The sequence below is a fragment of the Lagenorhynchus albirostris genome, chromosome 8, assembly GCF_949774975.1.
Source record: "Lagenorhynchus albirostris chromosome 8, mLagAlb1.1, whole genome shotgun sequence".
Lineage (NCBI taxonomy): Eukaryota > Metazoa > Chordata > Mammalia > Artiodactyla > Delphinidae > Lagenorhynchus > Lagenorhynchus albirostris.
In genome coordinates this window covers 32,386,423-32,405,013 of record NC_083102.1, presented here as the reverse complement: position 1 = coordinate 32,405,013, position 18,591 = coordinate 32,386,423, and the positions used below count along the sequence as shown (strand labels likewise).

The following is an 18,591-nucleotide window of genomic DNA, read 5'->3' as shown; positions in this document are numbered from 1 at the left end:
TCCTGAAATTCACAGTACTCGCTTTACTAATGGAAGGGCAGGGTCACAGGCAGGCAGGGCCACAGGCATGCGTAATTAGACATAATTGATAACCCAGAGATCACTTTGGTTTTGGAATGTATTATGTGATTTTTTTTGAAGGGGTGTGGAGGACATCAGTCAGTTTTATCTTCCTTCATTTTCTTTCATTATGTTTTCCTTAGGCAGGCCATTAATATTTGTCTTCATTTTCTCAGCTCATGCCAGCTGCCCAGAGGAAAGAATGGGAGCAAACTAAAATTTTGGCATCTGTTTTGTCAAAGATGGGTCTTTAGCCATATGGATCCCAACCTTCTGAAGTGTTTAGAAATACCTCAGGCATCCAGAGGGTATAGAAACCTTAATAGGAGTCAGAGGTTGTCATATGTGTCCAGATTGCTGGCAAGTGAGACCTAATGTGTTTTTATATATATATAAATTTATTTATTTAATTAATTTAATTTTTGGCTGCATCGGGTCTTCGTTGCTGGGCGCGGGCTTTCTCTAGTGCGGCGAGCAGCAGCTGCTCTTCGTTGTGGTGCGCGGGCCTCTCATTGCGGTGGCTTCTCTTGTTGCGGAGCATGGGCTCTAGGCATGCAGGCTTCAGTAGTTGTGGCATGTAGGCTCAGTAGTTGTGGCGCACAGGCTTAGTTGCTCCGTGGCATGTGAGATCTTCCTGGACCAGGGCTCGAACCCATGTCCCCTGCATTGGCAGGGGGATTCTTAACCACTGCGCTACCAGGGAAGCCCAGAGACCTAACGTTTTTAACATACTGATCCTGCTATAGTTATCTAAAAAGTAGACGTCTTGAAAAATATTGCAGCCTTTAACTTACTCTTAGAAATCTGTGCCAAGAAATAAGTATAGGCACTCAGAAAAATGTATTTATGTATGCATATATACACCCTCACATATAAGCTGAAGAAAGAGCTACATCAGTGAGTCAGCAAGAAGTTGTCGCATATAGACTATGGCCTCTGGTGGGAAGTACCAGTTGTCACTCGGTATCTGTGGCGGATTGGTTTCAGGACTGCCCTCACCCCCAAATCCACGGATGCTCAAATCCCTTATATAAAATCGTGTAGTATTTACATATAACCTACATGCATATTTTAAATCATCTCGAGATTACTTATAATACCTAATATGATATAAATGCTATGTAAGTTGTTGTAAATACAGTGTAAATGCTATGTCAATAGTGTGCATCAAATTCAAGTTTTGCTTCTGGAACTTTCTGGAATTTTTTTTACCGACTATTTTGATCCGCAGTTGGTTGAATCCATAGATGTGGAACCAGTGGATATGGAGGACTAACTATATCTCTACCCAGGAATCATTTGCTCATCCTACTTTTCCTTTTGCCTTTCTGATGGCCACATCCACCCCCATTTGTGTGACTATTCATGTGCAACATCTGGGATGCAATTTGAAATAGATCTTATGTTAAGATACTATTCTGGTTTCAACCCTTTTGAAGTGTATTGCCCTTGCCCATTTCCTGCAGTTGTGTCTCAACACTGTTATTGATACAGGCATACCTCATTTTATTGAGCTTTCTTTTATTGCTCTTTGCAGAAATTGCATCTTTTTACAAATTGAAAGTTTGTGGCAACCCTGCTTCAAGCAGGTCTATCAGCACCATTTTTCCAACAGATTTGCTCACTCTGTGTCTCTGTCTCACATTTTGGTAATTCTCAACATATTTCAAACTTTTTCATTATTGTTACATTTGTTTTGATGGTGACCTGCGATCAGTGATCTTTGGTGTTACTACTACAACTCGCTGAAGGCTCAGATGATGGTTAGCAATAAAGTATTTTAAAATTAACATTTTTTTTTTTAGGCATAGTGCTGTGGCACTTAATAGACTACGGTACAGTGTAAACATAACTTGTGTATGCACTGGGAAACCAAAAAAGTTGTGTGACTTGCTTTATTGTGATGGTGTGGATCTGAACCCACAGTATCTCTGAGGTATGCCTGTGCTCTCCACTGGTTGTTGACCTGGACCACTTATTTTTGCGAGGGATGCATTTTTCTTAAGTTTTGCAATTTTCAGTTTAGTCCTTTCTGTCATTTTTAGTTTTTTTGGTGACCCTTCTCTTTTAAGAATTTTCTTCTCCATATTTTCAGTTGATTTCTATTTTCCTTTCATTTTAGTTGAATTCTTAAAATACAATTTTTGTAATTATTTTTTTATTTTTCAAGAGGCATTATAGAAGAGTAGTTAAGAGTCTATGTGTTGGAACCAGACTGCCTGGGCTTGAATCCCAGCTCATCATTTAGTAAGCAGTGTGACCACTGTCTATCAAATGTGGATAACCCTACCTTGTAGGGTTTTTATGAAGATTACATAAGCTGATACACGTGAAGTTCCCAAAATAATACCTGACACATAGTAAACATTTAGTAAATATTAGTTATTATTATCTTAGCTACAACAAAGTATTTATTCTTATGTATAATCTTTGCAATTTCTTCATAATGGTTCAGCATTTTCAGTAAGATAAAGGTCCAATTACCTTGAATAAATTATGCACATCCATACAATGGAATATTGTGTAACCATTTAAAGATGAGATAGATCTACATATACTGACCAGAGAGTTATTAATGATATTTTTTAGATGGTAATTTGCAGTTCCACAATCATATAAGAATTTAATGTTTAAAAACTGTGTTATATAAAGACATGTCTTTGTAAACTTTAGAAAATATTGGAAAAAGTATATACCTTAGATGAATGGATGGAAAAGAAACTTGAGCTTTTGAACTTCCTATTTTATATGATTTTAAAAGTGGGATTATTGAAAAAACATACTTTTTATGCATTTCAATATTTAAAAAATATTAGAACAAAGCTTTCTTTGCTTGTGTTGGATAGACATTCTAATTAAAGTCTATGCACTTATAGCTTTTAGAAAAAACAGATTTCTAAGAGTAAAGGTAATGCAGGTAATGAGTCAAGAGACAAAATAATAATATCTTCTTTGTGTTGATGGATGAAGAATAATTATGCCCACTTGCACACAGGTGTACACTGGTGTGTGCACACAGCGTTAACATGACTGCGTTACTTGGGAGAAATGACAGGAATTCTCACGAGGTAAAATGAAGAAAAATAAGGCAAAAGAGACGGGATAGGAGAAATATGTGTACATACATATATTCCTAGAGTATAGAGTGGTGGTTTTCACATTTGAATAATAGTTGCAAAATAAATAATAATGTATTCACTAACATTTGAGTGCTCACTGGGTGTTAAGCAGTGTTCTAAGTGCTTATCGTATTATTTTACTGTTACATTTGCTTGTGAATTTATATGCCCAGAAAGTGTGTGGAATAGTTTACATATTTTCACATATTTGTGGTTGAGTGTACAACCCCTGATCTGTTAGTCTACCACAAGCCTACTGAAGAAACAGTGAGCTCTGAAGTTATTTTAAAAGGTAGGTTATTTTTCTCATTTCTGATATTCTTAATTCCCTTGAAAAGTTCTACTTGCTGCCTAAAACCAAGAACTCTGATTTGCATATCTTTGTGGTTGGTTGCTATAAAGCCAATATTTAAATTTCTTTGAGGTCTCTTTTAGTGCCTGGTATCACAGGATGAAGATCTTGTCAGGAGGGTGAATATATATGTGGCTCTTGGTCTTGTGCATTTTGGGACGAAGGAATTCCCCTTTGAATTGCCTGCTCCCCTGAAGCCCCTGGAGCCTCTGGCTCAAGCAGTGCAGTCGGTCTGTGCAGTGTCTCTGACGTCACCAGTGTATGCATAAGCCCTGCTATTGTCTTACTGCTATAACAGGGCTGGGGATTGCAGTATCCGCTGTTGCTGCTGATCCCAGTCTTGCCCCTGCTGCTACCTAGTCCTGCCTCCCTGCATCCCAGAAGAGCCACGTCGGCCTGCCTTTCCGTGTTGGATTTTCCAAAACAGCTCTTCGGTTTTTGGTGCTGTAGGAGACCTTGCTTTTCAATCACACGGGAGAACACTGAAGCTTGTAAGAGGAGAATCTGGCAGCTGGACACAGCTTGGACTGCATTGTCTGTCTTCATGACCTCTGCTGTGTAGCAGCTCATCTCTCCACTCTCACACGTACACTCTCCTCGATTTTTCTTCCTTCCTTTTTTTCCTTTCTTCTAATCTTTTAAAAGCAGCCTCTGGAGCCAGCCATGTTTGGCGCTGAATCTTCATGTAAGTAAATGGATCTCACTTTGCTGTTTAGAAATCTGTTTGCTGTCATGGTTTCATTGGCTTGGAGTTCATATCACTTTGCCTTAGGTCATTAACAGCTTTTGTATTTTGGCTCTAATTACAAAGAAATTGGTCTCAGGGAAGGGACTCCCCCTTATCTGGGTTATTCATCCTTAAGGCCAGGGATGTCAGTGTGGTCAAAACCAGGCCTCCAAGAGGGAGGGGAGGAAGACAGGAATCCGGGCAGCCTCCCCAGAACGTGTTAATTGATGGGATCAAGTCTGTCACTGATCTATTGTTGTGGGTTCTATAATGGTCCTTAAACCCTAAAATAGATACTGGAGGATCTGAGATGATAATGTTTATTAAAAAGGAAAAAAGGGCTTACATTTTTTATCTAAAAGGAGAATGGGGGTATCATTATATCCTCTTCTTCCATATTTTTACAGAAACATAGGAGTAGATATTATATGTAGATTTAAAGAATGAGAAATAAGCTTTATTTTTAAAGATGGATTTTTTTTTTAATCCTCAATGGCTTCAATTTTGATATGCTGGCTAGTGCCACAGTCCAGCAGCATTGTATCTGTCTTAAAACTTATACAATGAAATTGCTTTGGTGCAGAGCAGGCCCTGCACAAGGGGCTGGGCTGGATGGCACTTGTAGACAGCTAAAACGGGTATTTGAAAAATGATGACCAGCCTAAGTAATGAGGATTATTTAATGCTGGATGTAGAATAGTATAACTTGTCGATGCAGTTATACAGGCTCTGCAGACTATTTTGTCATTATCCATAAGCAAAGGTGACAGTTAAGAATTTCTAAAGAGACTCAACCTGCTGACCTAGAACATTAAACATTGGCAAGACACTGTCTTTGTGGGGAGAGGGGGTTAGGGTAGGAATTTAGGAAACACATTTCTTATGAATATGTAATCCAACCTTTTCTTTCTGATCTCAGGTGATCAGTGTGACTGTTTGTGCATAGCTGATGATTATTCCAGAATAGTAGTATTTCAAGAGAGCTAATAATCTTCAGTTCTTTTGTTCTTGATTGGCTTTTTTAAAGGGTGGATTATTTTTGTTGGTTTACCTAGAGGCTTCCCATTTCTGAAATTACCACACTGCATTATCAACGTCAAGATAGAATAACAATGAGATGTAATGTCCCATTCAGCATGTGACAATTTTATTTTCTAATAATTTAAAAATGTTTTTTGAATTCACTTAATGATACATTTGGAATTATTGTCACCCAAGAAATAGAAACAGATTATTTAGTGGCAAAGACCTTCCAGTTTCATTTCAGTCATGGAATTTTGTTTATGTAGGAACCTAGGTATAGATAGAAATATTTATCTACTAAAGGAAAATTAGTCTTATTACTTTGTTTAGCTGAAAATGCAAGTTGAAACTCAGTGTGGGACTCTTTGGGTTCTTGGCATAGGGACTCTAACATTGTGTGGCCAGGTTTACCAAGCAGACATGTTGACTTTCTTGATCATTAAACCTGATCTTTTGATAATATCACACGTGTGCTATGTGCTATGTTTGAAAACTGCTGGTTGCTTTTGGTCTCCATAGCTACCAAATTACTGCACAGGTAGAATACCATTCAGAAGACAGAACATCATCATGTAGGTTTTGGGCATTTTTTGACTTTACTGAGTATTAAATTTTGTTTCCTGCTTGTCCCTAGAAGACCATAGCTAGATTTGTACTGTCAGTGATTGTAAAGTGTTGAGAATGGACTGCTTTCTTTAGATAAGGAGATTCCTTAAATCTGTACTCAGAGTTAAGACAATTGTATTTTCTTTGTGTTTTGAGGCATAGCTTTTCTAGACCTATAATGTCCATCTTTTGGAGGCTATTTTATAGGCTGAGCCTATCTATATTTGGAATATTCTGAAAAATAGTCACATTAAAAGTTCTAATTAGTTCAGAAGGGATCTTCCGAACCACCTAGGATATTCTTACTAAACTTTTACAATAAATACTTGTTTAGCCATCTACTCGATGTACAGTGCTGTGCTAGATGCTGGAAAGGTCTGTTTTTTTTTCTAACATGTTCTGATTTCATGATTCTTATCCTTGATTTCTGGTTACAGTACCTTACTTGTATTGGATGCTTTTACTTTTTAAATTGAGGTATGGTTTACATACGATAAAATGCGTAAGTCAAGGTGTGTAGCTCATTGAATTTTTGCCTATGTTTACACTTATGGAACCACTACCCAGTTTGAGATACAGAACATTTCTGTTACTCCAGAAAGTTTCCTTGTGATGACCCTTCCCAGTCAATTTTACTTCTCCTCCTCACCAAAAGGTAATCACTATTCTGAATTCTTTTGACATAGTCACTTGTACATGGCTCTTTAAAATTTTCTTTCTCTCCTCCTTGCTCTTTGCTCATAAGAGAAGGAAATGTCGGGCTTCCCTGGTGGCGCAGTGGTTGAGAGTCCGCCTGCCGATGCAGGGGACACGGGTTCGTGCCCTGGTCCGGGAAGATCCTGCATGCCGCGGAGCGGCTGGGCCCGTGAGCCATGGCCGCTGAGCCTGCGCGTCCGGAGCCTGTGCTCCGCAACGGGAGAGGCTACAACAGTGAGAGGCCTGCGTACCGCAAAAAAAATAAAAAATAAAAAAAGAGAAGGAAATGTCAATAGAAATGTCCATGTCTTCACTTTCAAGTACTGGATTGATTAAGTTGACTTTTTGTTTCAGACCTTTGAAGTCAGGAATTTGAGGTAACCTGGGTATCACATTATAACATGTTTTGTCTCACTGAAAATAGTATTGCTTAATTTAAATGCCAAAAAAGCACCCACCTCTTCCATACACACACACACACACATACATACACAAAAGAGCCTTAAAAGTGACAAAAAATTTACCTGGAAGAGTAGACCCTTGTTTAACAAAGTTAAAACTTACATAGTTATGGCAACAAAATTAATAAATGCTTTGTCTGACCTCATTTCAGTGAATACCTTCTTTTCTTAAAAATTTTATTTATTTATTTATTTAGGCTGTGTTGGGTATTTGTTGTTGCATGCGGGCTTTCTTTAGTTGCGGCGAGCGGGGGCTACTCTTCATTGCAGTGCGTGGGTTTCTCACTGTGGTGGCTTCTCTTGTTGCAGAGCATGGGCTCTAGGTGTGCAGGCTGCAGTAGTTGTGGCACTTGGGCTCAGTAGTTGTGGCTCGTGGGCTCTACAGTGCAGGCTCAGTAGTTGTGGCACACGGTCTTAGTTGCTCCACAGCATGTGGGATCTTCCTGGACCAGGGCTTGAACCCATGTCCCCTACATTGGCAGGCGGATTCTTAACCACTGTGCCACCAGGGAAGGCCCAGTGAATATCTGCTTAATTCACTTTAGTGAATAACTCCAACAGTGCCAGTCACATTTTTTCTCACTTAGTGTATCTGAATCTCCCATAGTTGTGTAAATTGGGCACAATCTGTTTTCAGCCCACTTTTAAATGGAAGTGTTTTATGTTATGTGTAGATTAATCATTAGTACAAAGCAGGAAGTATAGCTTCTGTAACTCTGTTACCATCTTGATATATTTCACCGAGCTTTTCCTTTACTGAAATTTCCCATGTCTAAAAATGGGAGTAGTAAGTCTGCTGTTAATCTGCTTTGAGGAAATGCAATTTTAGTCTGTGATCAAAATAATTTAGGTTTAAGAAGAAAGTACTAAAATTAAGTTTTGGGAGGGGAGTGGTCCTTAAAATGCATAGTTTAGGTACTTGACTTAATGATAGTTCATATTTTAAAATTGATAAATTGAATTCTATAAAACTTAAAAATTTTTCATTTCCTCTTAAAATTTTATAAATGGAGAAAAAGTTCATCTTTTCTTTTTGTGGAGTAAGGAACACTGGTTTTGTACTGCATCCTTCCTCATAAAGCCAGTTATTCTCCAAAGAGTAAATACTTCAAGTACATGGGCATTTATTCAATTAGTGTTTATCTAGCTTGGTCCTCCTCCTGTTTCCCCTCCTATGTTTAACTTTTTCAGGCCTCAAGGGTACCATTTAACATGTGCTGTGGTGGGAATTGTGCCCTGGTCTAACAAATTAATGTGTCTTCCAAAGCACCTACCTTATTAGTCCAGTGAAGAGAGCAACATCTTACCTTTTCAGAAAGTGTGCCCTTGGGGCAAATAGTGTCATTCAATCCCTCCTCTCAACATTTTGTTATAGTTGTGATATATTAGAAAGAACATCTAGTGTTATCTCGAAAGGGAGAAAGAAATCACCAAAGTCCGAACAGAGCAGTAGTATTTTGTGAGCTTAGTGGTGATGGGGAAATGGTGGACCTGTGTGTCAGAGTGTCAGTTCTCTTTAGCTCTGGTGTGGCTGGCCCACAAGTCTTCCCTGCCATTCTCTGCATGCCCACATCACCTTCAGTAGGCAGCTAGATGCTGGAAAGCATTTGGGGTGTGGGTGATGCCCCATGCAGTTTTCTTTGATGGGCACCAAAAGTGCAGCTTTTTTTTTTTTTTAAATAAATTTATTTATTTGTCTGTGTTGGGTCTTTGTTGCTGCACGCAAACTTTCTCTAGTTGCAGTGAGCAGGGGCTACTCTTCGTTGTGGTGCGCGGACCTCTTCCTGCAGTGGCTCCTCTTGTTGCGGAGCACGGGCTCTAGGCACGTGGGCTTCGCAGTTGTGGCACGCGGGCTCAGGCTCAGTAGTTGTGGCTCATGGGCTCTAGAGCACAGGCTCAGTAGTTGTGGTGCACGGGCTTAGTTGCTCTGCGGCATGTGGGATCTTCCCAGACTAGGGCTGGAACCTGTGTCCCTTGCTTTGGCAGGCAGATTCTTTTTTTTTATTTTAAAGAGTGTGCTTTTTTTTGTTTGTTTGTTTGCTGCGTTGGGTCTTCGTTGCTGTGTGCGGGCTTTCTCTAGCTGAGGGCAAGCGGGGGCTACTCTTTGTTGCGGTGCGCGGGCTTCTCATCGCAGTGGCTTCTCTTGTTGCAGAGCATGGGCTCTAGGTGCATGGGCTTCATTAGTTGTGGCACGCGGGCTCAGTAGTTGTGGCTCATAGGCTCTAGAGCACAGGGTCAGTAGTTGTGGCTCACGGGCTTAGTTGCTCCGTGGCATGTGGGATCTTCCTAGACCAGGGCTCGAACCCTTGTCCTCTGCGTTGGCAGGCGGATTTTTACTGCGCCACCAGGGAAGCTCTGGCAGGCAGATTCTTAACCACTGTGCCACCAGGGACGTCCCAACAGCTGTTGCTTTTTATTTTCATTACTGATGAATGCATTAATTTGGAACTGACAGCTTCTCAGTTTTAATAGTGAGTATGGTACCATGTTTCTAAGAACAATGTAATTATCTCAAATTTTGAGCCATTATGTGGGAGATAGTAAAATGAATATACCCTAGCAATATTAGGTCACCAAGAAACTGTATAATTAAATGGGCATCTCTTTGATAGAGAAATAAATGAGTCCCACTCCGTTTTTATGTGCATTTCAGTGCCATTCTTGACAACCAATCATACGTGAGATTAAACTTAGGTCTATTGTTTTGGTGTAATTTTTGTGAGTTGGTTGAGATGTTAACAGCAACTGTGGTCATTCAAAAAATGGCTATTCACACCTGGACTATTTTGCAATATAAGCCCTAGTTCTTGTTAAATAATTGTATGAGACTGCTGTTTTTGCTGTCATATGTATGTTTGACATTTTAGTACTATATCTCCCCTGCTTTATTAGTTTTTGTCATATGAAACTAGGTAATTTAGAAACAGCCATTTTCCTTTCCTACGTTTTTAATCTGGCTGTTAGTATTTAGCTGTATTGAATTTTAGATGCTTTCATCTTACTTAAAATACAAATACTTAAATATACACCCAAAAACTTACCTCTAATTCTGCACTCAGAACATTGAATAAAAGAAAAAATATTATTACATGACTTTAGATAAATAGAAACCACAGACTGCTAAAGTCACAAATAAGGAAAAATAATTATAGATCACTGGGATTTACACTGGGACATGGTCATACAGGAGGCTGGGAAGTTAAAGCTCATATAACACTTTTGACTTATCTTACTATATTATTGTCTTTTCTTTCCTTTTGACAATGTGAGTTCTGATGTGAAATTTCCTCTTGGGTTTCTTGCCTGTTAACAGTTGACATCATAATTTTTAGTATCAAGGGAATATTTTAAACTAAATAAAGATAGGAATTTTTTTTACTTCTGGGTATTTATATACTAATTCTACTAGTACAGAAATGGAATAAAAATGCCCAGTGGTTATTTTAAAATTCTCAGATTATTTATTTTCACTTGAGTATTAGTTTCCCTAATTGTTAGTTTGGTTTGTTCAGCAGAAATTACACATGAGTTTTCAGTGATCTGTTGTTTTCATTGTCACAATGGACCAGATTTATATCCTGTATAAACCGTGGGGAGTCTATGGGGAAAAATTACCATATATGGAAACTTTCCTTATAGAATCCCCATGGAGTTACACAGGATGTGAATAGAATTGTTATGGATTCTGAGTTGCAAAAGTCACTGACAATGTGTATTTTGAACATTAATAGTAGTTATCACATTAAATTATGTTCAAATACTATTACATTTTCAATACAAAACCATATGGAACACAAGAATATGAATTGTATGGTCATTTTAAAATTGTTTTACAAAGCGTATTTATATCCCACCATTTTTTTCCTAATAAGTGTAAAACATTCATTAACACACTTATTAGTGTGTCTTTAATTAGAAAATGCCAGTTTTGAATTATTTAAAAGTCCTGTAATGTAGTCACATTTGCTGTGCTGGAGTAGTAAATTGTAATATTTTCTCTATAGAGATTTTGCTTTTATTAATAATGGATTCAGATAATTGTGAACTGAAGGACCAAGATATAGTTTAATACATGTTGTAGAAATGGCAGCAACCACGTGCCAGATACAGTGACTAAGTGCAGAGACTCTGGTGCTTGATCGCCTGGATGCAAATAACGGCTTTACCACATTCTGCCAGGGTTTGGCCATCTACCATCTAAGCTCTTGGGGCCCAAAATGTGGCTGATCCAATGACCTCTTGATGTTAGGGGAATCTGCCTTTTTGGGCCAGGACATCTGCATCAGGGTAACGCTTATCAAGGGTCACTGTGGAGATTAGCCTCTGGCAGTGCGAAAGCCTGGCTGAGCAAAGGGAAATCTCACTTCCTAAGACTGGGTGGAAGTTCCATCACGGGGATCTTTGAAGGGACCCCGTAGGAGATCTGAAGGGAGGAGACAGCATGAAACTGATGAAATAGGTCAGGGTTGGAAAATGCCCAGCATATTTCTCACTACTGGTCATCCCTGTGGCAGACATCACTAACTGGTCACAGCACTTTTGTAGAATTGCCTTAAGTCATAAAGGGTTGAAATGTTTTCCTCTTAAAACACTTATCTGTGCAAGTGTTTTCCACATTAGTGTGAACAATAGTCACATGAATAAATATTTAAATAAACTTGAAAACAATTATTGAACTAAGAAAAAAAATTAGGAATCTTAAGTGTTCCAGTAATATCCCTTTTTATATAAAATAAACATACCATTCTGTGTTACATTGTGATTCTCAGTAATATCAAAATAATTCAGAGCTGCTTCTCGTTTTTTTTTTTTTTTTAATTTTTTTTTTTCTTTATTTTTTTGGCCGCGTCGGGTCTTAGTTGTGGCATGTGGGATCTTTTGTTGCATCGTGCAGGCTTCTCTCTAGTTGTGGTGCTCGGGCTTCTCTCTCTAGTTGTGGCGTGCGGGTTTTCTCTCTCTAGTTGTGTCACACGGTTAGTTGCCCCATGGCATGTGGGATCTTAGTTCCCCGACCAGGGATCGAACCGGCGTCCCCTACATTGAAAGATGGATTCTTTACCACTGGACCACCAGGGAAGTCCCCGCTACTCTCTTTTGAATGAAATTTACACCAATTGAAGACATATCCCCAGAGTGTAGCAGCATACCTAACATATACACTAAGCACTCATTCTTTGAAATTTGAATCTGCTGTGGCTTAATGTAATATTGAAAATATGATGTGTGGGCTTTATAGGGGATTGATACTCAGTTTAATTAAATTTTCCAGGCTAAGGAGTTTATCACACATAACTGGCACATATCAGAAATATGTCAGTGGACAACTCTTACCTGTCACCCTTCAGGCAGGAGTAGGTGACAATATGGACTTTTATTATTAAGCCCAAATTTGTTAGAGGTAAACTGCCATTTACTGATACTTTGCTATGTACTGTTAACTTGACTACATCTCATCTAAGTTCACTTATCATTTTTTTAAGATATTTAAATAAAAATAACGAGGAATTGTAATCATCAGTTCATTTACAGCATGAAAACTGAGAATTGTTTCTTTGCCCATCCTGATGTAATTTTAGGAATGAGAAAAATTATGCTCCATTTCTTTGTGAGAATTTCAGACTAAGACTCAGGCTTATTGGCATGCTTTGGGGAACAGTGAGTCTGCTTGGGATGCGTACCGATTAGGAAACTGCAGTGACTCCATTAGAGTATTGTTTACTACTTCCTTTATCCACGGCTACTTCTAGAACACCTGGGCTTAGCGGGAGGCTTTGGTAGGGTTTGGCCTGGTGATAGTCCACGCATGGGCTTGACTCAAGTCTGGAATTTCTTACCTGAAACTTTCCTAGATTTGTTTTAGTATAATGGTGTTTCAGTTGTCTATTGCTATATAACAAACTACCCCAAAATATAGTAACTTAAAATAAGCATTTATTATTATATTTCACAGTTCTGCAGATTGACTGATTGACTGGAACCACTGGTGGTTCTTATGTAGGGTCTCTAATGTGGTTGCAGTCAGATATCTCCTGGGCTGCAGTCATCTAAAGGCTCATCTGAGCTGGAGGGCCAGGATAGCTCTCCCACATGGATATCAGTTGAGGCTGGCTGTTGACTTGAGGCTCAGCTGAGGTTGTAGGCAGCAATGCCTATTCTTGGTTTCTCTATGAGGTTCAAGCTTCTCAAATCATGGTGCTGGGTTCTCAGAGGAAGCATCCTGTGCCATAGCATCCAAGAGACCCAGGAGGAAGCAGCAAGGTTCCTTATGACCTGGTCTTGGAAGTCTTAGAAGTCACTTCCACCATATTATATTGGCCAAGCAAGTCACTAAGATGAGCCTAGATTCAAAGGGCAGGGAATTGGATTCCTCTTGGTGAGGCAGTGGCAAGAGTGCATTGTAGAAGAGCAAGTAGAATGGAAAATATCTTAGTGGTCATCTTTGGAAAATACACTTTGTCACAAGTTGTTTCCAAGCTCTACTCCGTGAAGTTGGTGCTTCAGGGTTTTGTAAATCAGGGGTCTGCAAACTTTTTCTGTAAAGAGCCAGATAGTGAATATTTTAAACTTGTGGCCCATTCAGTCTCTTTTGCAGCTACTCAACTCTGCCATTGTAGCACAAAAGCAGCCAGAGACAAATGAGTGTGGCTGTGTTCCAAGAAACCTTTATTTATGGATGTGGAAATTCGAATTTTATATAATTTTCACATGTCAAAAAATATTCTTCTTCTTTTGTTGTTTTTTTTCAACTCTTTTAAAATGTAAAAAAAATTCTTAGATCAAGGGCCATACAAAACCAGATGGTAGGCAGACTTTAGCCCATGCGCCTTAGTTTGCTGACCCCTGCTCTTAATATTTGATTTGAATTTCATTTTTAATTGCTAAAAAACCTAAAAGAACAACAGATACATTCATATATTAAAAATAACTAATTTTGATATGTGGGGAACTACTGATAGATGAACTTAGGTTCTCATTGGTTGATGTTATTATTAAATATTATAAATTTGAACTTATAAATGTATGTCAGTTTTACATATTGGGCTCTGGCATAATATTCTGTTTGAGAAAAGGTTGTGTTAAAAATGACTGAAAAAAATAGAACAAAGAAACAAAATCACAGGACATTTGAAGGCTTAATTTCTAGTCTGTTCTCACAATAACACTAGGTAAGACAGACTATGGAGAACTTCTGTTTGATTCAATTTCACAGATATTTATGGAATGGAGAGGAATAGCATGTGATAAGAGTTAAGAGGGCAAAAAGCTTTCAAAAAGTTTAAAGTTCAACTGGATATGGGGGGTGAGGCAGTGAGAGGAGAACAGAGAGGGTTATGATATTAAAACGATATGTTTCTCTTTCAGTTAAAGCAGTGTAAATGAGATGATTTTTGACACAGGTACCCATAAATCAAAGAAAAAATTGGATGTCATTGGAATTGGCATTATATAATAGGCAGAATATGACAAGGGAAGCCAACTTTTTCTTTAAATAATTTTATTGGAGAGCAATATACATATGATAAAATTATCCATTTTTAAAAGTATATCCATTTAAATGTACAGTTTGATGAATTTTGGCAAATGTGTACCTATGTGTAACCATCATTATCAGCACAATCAAAATATAGAACATATCCGTCACCCCACAAAATTACCTTGTGCCAGTTTGCAGTGAATCTCCATGTTTCTAGAATTTCATATAAATGGGATCATACAATGTATACTTGTTTCATTCAGCATAATGTTTTCAGTCATGTTGTTGTGGCTAGTCGTAGTTCATTTCTTTTTTATTACTGAGTAGTAGAAAAAATACATAGTTGGCTCAGCCATTTGCCTGCTGATACTGAGTTGTTTCCTGTTTTTGGTTCTTATAAACAAAGCTGATGTAATTACTCATGTTTAATTCTCTGTGTGGACATATGTTTTCATTTTTCTTGGGTAAGACCTCAATTGTTGAGAAATTGCCAAGCTGTTTTCCGAAATGGTTATTTTTTTTGCATTCCCATCAGCAATGTGTGGGAGTTCAGTTGCTTTATATCTTGTCAGCACTTGATGTTGTCAGTCTCTTTAATTTTAACTAATCTAATGAGTGTGTAGTGGTATATTGTGATTTTAACTTACACTTCCCTCATCAGCAAATATGTTGAACATCTTTTCACATGCTTATTGACCATTGGTATATCTTCACTGGTGAAGTGTCTGTTCAAATACTTTGACTTATAATTGAATTTTAAGAGTTCTTCATATATTTTGATATGATCTTTTTAAAGACATATGTCTTGATAATATTTTCTTATAGTCTGTAGCTTTTTGTTTTCTTAATGATGTTACATTTTTAATTTTCATAAAATACAGTTTTTCAGTGTCTTGTGTCCTATATAAATTTTTTTCCTAACCTAAGGTCGTAAAGGTTTTTCTCCCAAACGTTTTATATGTTTTGCTTCTATGTGTACTATGATCCATTTTCAGTAAATTTTTGTGTATAGTGTGGGGTAATGATGGACATTTATTTTTTTTCCGCCAAAATTCAGTTGTTCCAGCACCATTTCTTGAAAAGACAATCCTTTCCCCATTGAATTGGCAACTTTATCAAAAATCAGTTGTCTCTCTATTTTATTCCAGAGATCTCTATGTTTATCCTTAGGCCATGGTATTATAGTCTTGATTGCTACAGATTTATGATTCCTTTTGAAATCAAGTAGTGTAAGCACTCCAGTTCTGTTCTTTTTCAAAATTGTTTTGGCTATACTTGATTCTTTCATACCCATAGAAATTTTAAAATTTGCTTGTCAATTTCTACAAAAAGTCCTACTGGTATTTTGATTGAGAGTGTTTAATCTATAAAGCAGTTTGGGGGGAGTTGATGGTTTAACAATTTTGAGTCTTCCAATTCATGAACATGGTATATCCATCCTTTCATTTAAGTCTTCTTTAGTTTCTCTCAGCAATGGTAAAATGAGTTATGAAATTAAAAGAATAGTTGGGGTTTCTTTTTTTCACTGATAAAAGAATACTTATCTGGAGTAGAGTAACTTACCTCACCCACTGAATATTTGTTTCTAGGGAAAGTATAGTAAAATGTAAAAGTTGGTGGTATTAGTAAAATCTCATTAATTCAAATTTGGAAGACTTGCTTGAACTTGTGAAAAGTCTTAAATAGCCTGAAAAATGAGACTTTACTAAACACATGTTGTCATGTAGAAGTCTTTGGGGAGATATATTTTAACAAATAGATAAGCAGAGTTTGTATATTTATGTAAAATGCTGTTTTTACAGCACTTAAAACATTTGCTCTCTCAACATGATAAACTACTTCTTTCTTCCTCTTGTTTGTTATCTTAGGAAATCACTTTCTTATATTTTAGAAGTAAATTTACTACAGTTTTTACCTAAATATTCACATTTCTTTAATTAGAAGGATCTGAACTTACAAATTTTTATATTTAGAAACAGGATCCCTCTTCCTATGAAACTGGTCCTATAGTCCTACTGGGTTACCAGCCTTTTTAAGAGTCTATTAAATCTATTGATCCTTATGATTTCAAGAGATTTTAAGACAACCTCTCTCTAAAAATACATTCAGGATGGCATTTGTCACCTTTAAAAGTTAAATTGAATTTGAATTGACTTTATTTTTTTAAGAATGTTTTCTAATTATTTGACACTAGTTGTGATAATTTCCAAAGTTTTCAAACTTTGTGAAGCCAGATTTGATAGAGATTGAATTGACCTGACATAGCATATTATGTATATGCATTATAAATATGAATCAGTAAACATTTATCTAATGCCTAAAGCAACTAACATCAAATCCCCCCACCCTTGTTTTAAGAAGCTTATAAAACAGCAGTCCTGTAATAACCCCCAGTTAACTAACGTAGTCTTTTGAAAACTATGGGGATGAATATACTTAATGGATTATGAGTTCATCTGTACTGACTTTCTCACCCTTTTTCTGAGTTGGTTCCAGGTAGCCCTACTATATTAGTTATTTTTGGTGTAAGTATATAGCACAATGCTTCAGAACCTGGGAGTTGAGACAGACAGACAAGGGGGCCTAGTTTTACTCAGTAGCTGTGAGCATCTTATCTCAGCCTTAGTTTGTTCATCTGTAAAATGGATATAATAGGTAACCTCATGAGATTCTTATAATTCTTAAGTGAAATAGGTAGGTAGGGGGACAAGCCCTTAATGGCACATAAGCAATCAATAGTTTAATTATTTTTAAAGTTTTCCATAACAGAAATACTACATAGTATATGTATATTGGTTATGAGATGGAGTATAATTGAGGGTAGAAATGGCAGCATCAGATGTATACAAATTGAAAAGAATGAGAAAAAATAATTTTAAATGAAAAAGTTATTATTTGGTCCCTGCCATCTGGCAGCCTATATTCTCAGGGGACAGGATGAATGAAATATATATAAAATTCATGCATATATACTTTATTTTAATATTGATTTGTAGAAACGTTTTCATACATATACAGTTACCTAAGATAAGTTACCTAAGATAAGTGTTCTTGCTTCTCTTTATATCCACGGTCTCCTCGCTTCTGGTATTATTCTCGTGGGTTTCTGTAATAGTCACCTTAACTTGTCTTCTTAGCTCCCCTTCCACCATGCCTAGGTGATTTTTTTGCCTCTTTAAAAAAATTGAGATATAATTAACATACTATAAAATGCACAGCTATTGTCTTCTATTAGTTTTGACAATTTTACATGCACCTATAAGCACCACCCATGTAAGATATAGAGCATTTCTCATCACTTCAGAAAGTTCTCTTGTGCCTTTTCCAAATGGTTTCCCTCATCACTAGGCAGTCATTTTCTGATTTTTATGATTTAAGATTAGTTTTGCCTTGGAGTTAATGTATGTGGAATTACACAATTTGTATTCTTTTATGTCAGCTAGCTTGCTGATCATGTTTTCCAATGGCCAACAGCTGTTCAAAAACTCGATGACTCTGCTTTTTGAACTAAATATAAACTTTTTGCCCAGGTGTTTAAAGCTAGCCACCATACGGTTGCCACTTTCCTCTCCTGGCTTAACTCCCACTACTACTCTGTATTTATTATTTGCTTTTTCCTGAGTGCCTTTTCTCATGCAAGAGCCTCTATTTGGATCTTACCTCTATTTCCAGCTATTCAAATCTTAACCATTCTCTAACTCTTTGAAGTTCATCTCAGGTACCAGTTACTCTATGAATTTTCCTGGTTCTCCTAATGTGATGGTTCTCAAGCACTTTTTTTTTTTTTAATCATCATCCCATGGTCATCATCATAGAAACTTCTTTTGCACACAGAACAATTATTCTCAACTTTTCCAACATCATCCTTCTCCTGTCCCCTACCCCTCTAATCACTGCTCCCTACCAAAACGCATCCCACATTTTTGAATACCCTGTTGCACTTTTTAACGAAGGGTGCATGGTTTCTGGTTTACATGCTCTGGAATCTGACTTTTGAGGCTGAAATTCTCATTCTGCCCACTGTATGACCTTGGGTAGATTAACTAATTTCTCTGCACCTCAGTTTCTTCCTC

The 18,591-nt window shown here is 37.4% G+C and overlaps 1 protein-coding gene across 7 annotated transcripts in view; it reads left to right on the top strand.

The window, feature by feature from the left end:
• The window catches only part of ST7 (suppression of tumorigenicity 7), a 254,701-nt gene that overhangs the window by 48,450 nt on the left and 187,660 nt on the right, over positions 1–18,591 (top strand). The window contains exon 1 of one of the 7 annotated variants that reach the window (XM_060156805.1): positions 3,856–4,216. The exons of the other annotated variants lie outside the window; for them this stretch is intronic. Coding sequence (XP_060012788.1) covers positions 4,195–4,216 — 22 coding nt within the window. The 5' untranslated portion in view covers positions 3,856–4,194. Of the gene's footprint in view, positions 1–3,855; positions 4,217–18,591 lie in introns of those variants that run through there. 7 annotated transcript variants of the gene reach the window in all.